The 4,430-nt window shown below is 37.6% G+C and overlaps 1 protein-coding gene across 1 annotated transcript; it reads right to left on the bottom strand.

Moving 5' to 3' along the window:
• Nucleotides 1-2,139: 2,139 nt before the first annotated feature.
• On the bottom strand, nucleotides 2,140-2,628 carry LOC125868438 (uncharacterized). Its single transcript, XM_049549086.1, has one exon. The coding sequence runs from the start codon at nucleotides 2,626-2,628 to the stop codon at nucleotides 2,140-2,142; it is 489 nt and encodes a 162-aa protein (XP_049405043.1).
• Nucleotides 2,629-4,430: the final 1,802 nt, after the last annotated feature.

Below are 4,430 nucleotides of genomic sequence, written 5' to 3' on the forward strand. Positions count from 1 at the left end.
GGTCGTCGACTACTCCTCTATAATAGTTGACTCTTCAGTGTTAGGCGCGGGAGTAATTTGTGAAACTTCTTCAGTTTGCTTATGGGAAGGAATTTCATTATCACCAGCTTCAGTTTCCTGTACTCTTGGATTAGTGTCATCAAAAACTACACTCACAGATTCTTCAACACTTAAAGTTCTTTTATTAAAAACTCTAAAATATCTGCTAAGAGGGGCATAACCTAGAAAGATACATTTGTCGCTTCGTGGATCATATTTACCAAGAATATTCTTACTATTGTTGTAAATGAAACATTTGCAACCAAAAGGATGAAAGTAGCTAATGTTTGTCTTCTTTCTTTTCCAGAGTTCGTATGGAGTCTTCTTTAAGATGGGCCTGATAAGACACTTGTTAAGAATATTGCAGGCAATACTTACAGCTTCAGCCCAAATATGATCAGGAAGATTTTGATCCAGCAGCATAGTTCTGGCTGTATCCTGTATTGAAAAATTTTTCCTTTCTACGTCTCTATTTTTTGTGGAGATCTAGGTGAGGAGAAATTTTGAGTGAATCCATTTTGAGCACAAAAATCCTCGAATTCATTGTTTTCAAATTCTTCACCATGGTCACTATGAATGGTCGTAATGAAATAGCCTGCTTCTCTTTGAACTCTTAATATCTTTTACCTTGAAGGATGAACAAGTTTGCTTACCCATTTGACATGCATCACGAATGTGATTTTTCTCCAAATTTAATTTCGGGTTCCCAATAACTAAGTCCAATTTAGAGAGTTTCTCAAGACTATGAATGATTGCATGTCCTAGCTTTCGATGCCATAGCCATGGGTCACTGGTAACTGCAGTAAGATAAGTAAGAGAAGGAAAATCAACATTGTTCAGGAAATATATATTATTTACTCGATCTCCGATGAGAGTGAGCTTTTTCTCTAGATGTTTGATAATGCAGCTTGCAGTGCTGAAAGTAACTTGAAAACCGGCATCGCATAGTTGACTAATTCTAAGGAGGTTGTGTTTCAGTCCTTCAACAAAGGATACTTCAATTAGATAACATGAAGAGCTAAGAGTGATGGTTCCTACTCCTGTTACTTCTCCTTTGGCATTGTCCCCAAATTTTACACATCCTCCATCAATTCTTTTTAGCGTTTTGAAATTTTCTTTCTTTTTGCACATGTGTCTGGAGCATCCACTGTCAAGTACCCACATTCCTTTTTCGTAGGTTTTCTTAGACTGCTCCTGCAAACAAGAAATATTACTTTCTTTTAGGTACCCAAGTATTTTTGGGTCCTTGATGATTAGTAACTTTTGGTCTCCAAATCCATTTTCCAGAAGAGTATTTTCTACAATTGAAAGATTTATGACTGAGATCACCATAGGTATAACAAGTAATTTTAACAGAGTTATCAGGGGAGTGAGAGTTAGATATAGATCTGTATGATCTATTTGAATCATGATTAGAAAAGTTTCTTCTATGGAGTGTAGTTCTGTTGGATCTGACAGAACTATGACTTGGTGATTTCCTGATGCTATTTAGTTACATCTTTACTTCTTCTAGCTCTTCTGTAAGTAAGTCAACTTCAATCTGACTTGCTTCAAGAAGAATTTGCCAGTCTTTCTTTTCTTGAGCAATTTTGTTGAATTTATCAATGACTTTCTGTAATTCATTAGCAACCATATCTAGAGAATTTTGTAAGTCGTTGCAATTTGAACAATTAAAAGGTCTTACTCACTTGTTTCACCTAGAGCCATGAAACACAAATTTGCCATTTCATCATGGTCATCATCAGTTGTTTCTCCTTGATCCCATGCTCCAAGACTTTTAGGATCTTCATTTCTCCGAGTGTTTCTTCTTCTTCGTTCTGGGCAATTTTGTTTGATGTGTCCTGGTTTTCCGTAGTAGTAACAACGATCATCATTCCTTTTAAAATCATTCTTCTTGAAGTCTTGTTGAGGTCTTTGTCTTCTCTATCTGAACATTTGTCTTACTCCTTGATTTATGAGAGTTATTCCTTCATCCTGATTTTCATCAACTACTTCTGCAATTTTAGATATTTCAGCTGTAAATGCTACAATCTTCTTTTTATCGTCCATATTGTACCTGTTAATATGATTTTGTTCATAGGCCATCAGGTTGCCTCAGAGTTAATCGTATGTCATTTTCTGCAAATCTCCATCTTCAAGAATGGCAGCTTTAGTTTCCCAAGCCTTGGGAAGACTCCTAACAAGTTTCTTGACCTGTAGTGCATTTGAATACACCATTCCAAGTGATTTGAGTTCGTATACAATTTTACTGAATCTCGAAAACTTTGATTCAACGTTTTCATCTTCGGCCATTTTAAACAACTCATATTCATTTACAAAAGAATTGATTAGAGCTTCTTTTACTTTAGTTGTTCCTTCATAAGTCACTTCTAGTTTATCCCACATTTTTTTTGCAGTTTCACATATTGATATCTTGTCATATTCTGCTCCACTCACTGCACAATATACCAAACTTATAGCTCTAGCGTTAGTTTGAATTACCTCTTGTTGTTCCTTAGTGATGTCAAATGATTCAGGGTCAAATGGTTTTTCAGTGCCATCTTGATTTGTCAATCCTGGAATTGGCTTTGGGCCCTTCTTGATCACCATCCATATGTAATGATCCTCCTAGTCAATTCTGTATTTTCCCTTCTGTGTGTCATTTATAGCGTTCCTGTAGCGACCCCAAGTCATTTATGACTTGCTGGGACTGACAGTTCGGTCACCTGGTCGTTCGTTTGGATATTGTGTGAGTTTTAGTGTTTTTGGAGCTTATGAACCTTGAACAATCATCTTCGATAAAAACTTCAAGAAGATAACATTGGAATTCAATTTTGACAATTCCAACAGTTCCAGAAGGGTCATTTTAGGCTAGTAGCATGGTCTACATGACTCCCGAGGTTTTCAGTGTGAGTCGGTGCGCTTAGGCATTTTAACTTTAAGTTTAAGCCTAAGTTTGACTTTAGTCAACATTCTGAGTAAACGCACTCGGATGAGAACTCCATCAGCGCGGTTAGCTCCGGAATGCTGAGTTTGGTCTAGATTGACCCTTCTTTTGTGTCCCAAGGTTTCTATTTTTTTCCGAGCCCTTTTATGGTTTTTGACTTAAAATAGCGGTTTGGTGTGGGACCTACTTTTTGTCAAGATGACCTCGTATGGAAATTTTGACTACCCCATTGAGTTTAGAATATTGAATTTGGTATGGTTGCATATCTTGTTTGCGTGCACGGGGTTCCGAACGAGATCAGAGCACTTCGTAGAAGTTTTAAGTTTTTGGAAAGTTAATGCAGAAAAATCTACTATAAGATGCAGAAATATCAGCAACCCTTTTCCAAACTTAAAATTATCATATCTCTCTCATCTGTCAACTGAATTAGGCGATTCGAAGTGCAGGAGCTTCATATTTTCGGTGGCTTCACTGTATAGTGTTCAAAACTTATAGTGTGTACGTAGTTTGAGGTAATTTCACGATAAACCTGACTGCTGTACCCTTTATCGAGCTTTTGTTTTTGGCATTCTTGTTTTGGTCATATCTCTTTCATTTTAGCTCGGTTTTGGGTGATTCAAAGTCCCACAGGTTGGCAATTGTCATGGCTTCATCGTGGAGTGTTCAAGGAGTGCTGGTCACCATTAGATCCTTGTAAATTTTGAGTTTAGACTGCTGCATGTTTTCTTTTAAGTTGATTAAAGTGTGGTTTTTTGCTTGTTGGTTTTTGCTGCGTTTTGAGCGTCGAATTGTGTTCCATTTTGGAACACAAATTTGGGGTACTATTTTGGGTCTCTTGACTAAGTCAAATTCGAACAGTTCGGTGCGCATCCCACTATTCTCATTTTGACTCCAAAATTGACCCGTCTCCGTTTGTTGTGATTTTTTTATCTAAACGACCGTACTAATATTGTGACCCTATATTGGATAGAGTGACAACATTCAAAGGTCGTTCGGGAAGGAAAAGCTCCGACAAAGTGATTTGGAGCCCGCGCAGTCAGTCTTAAGGTAGGCTACGACTTCATTTCTATTAGATTGAGCTCAATTGTGTAAAAGCATATCGATTTGAGTGAATTGAGATGGGTACCGGTTTCCTACTTTACCTTTATTAGATACATAATGTTAGGATCGATTGGCCATATTTCAGGTATAGTATCATGTTAACCGGTTTAGTAGAGTTGCATGCTTATGTGCTAAATGCTATTGTATGCTTGTCCATCCTTAACTGTAAGCATGATGTCCTTAGTCAAGGTTAGGCTAGCATTGCCTTAGACTTATGACCCGTGTGGGCTGGATAGTCTTGACTTTCTGTCAATGTCATTCGGATGACTTAGCTCCTTGTAGACTGGAGTAGCAGACTTGAGTCTGATAGTTGAGCCTTAGATTAGGCGTTATCGCTGTTTGCTGCACTTCTGTATCTTCTCCC

The sequence above is a fragment of the Solanum stenotomum genome, chromosome 6 (genome assembly GCF_019186545.1).
Source record: "Solanum stenotomum isolate F172 chromosome 6, ASM1918654v1, whole genome shotgun sequence".
NCBI lineage: Eukaryota > Viridiplantae > Streptophyta > Magnoliopsida > Solanales > Solanaceae > Solanum > Solanum stenotomum.

Bases quoted from the DNA above. Each gene is read 5' to 3' on its own strand.
- LOC125868438 (XM_049549086.1), bottom strand. From the start codon at position 2,628: ATGGTGATCAAGAAGGGCCCAAAGCCAATTCCAGGATTGACAAATCAA.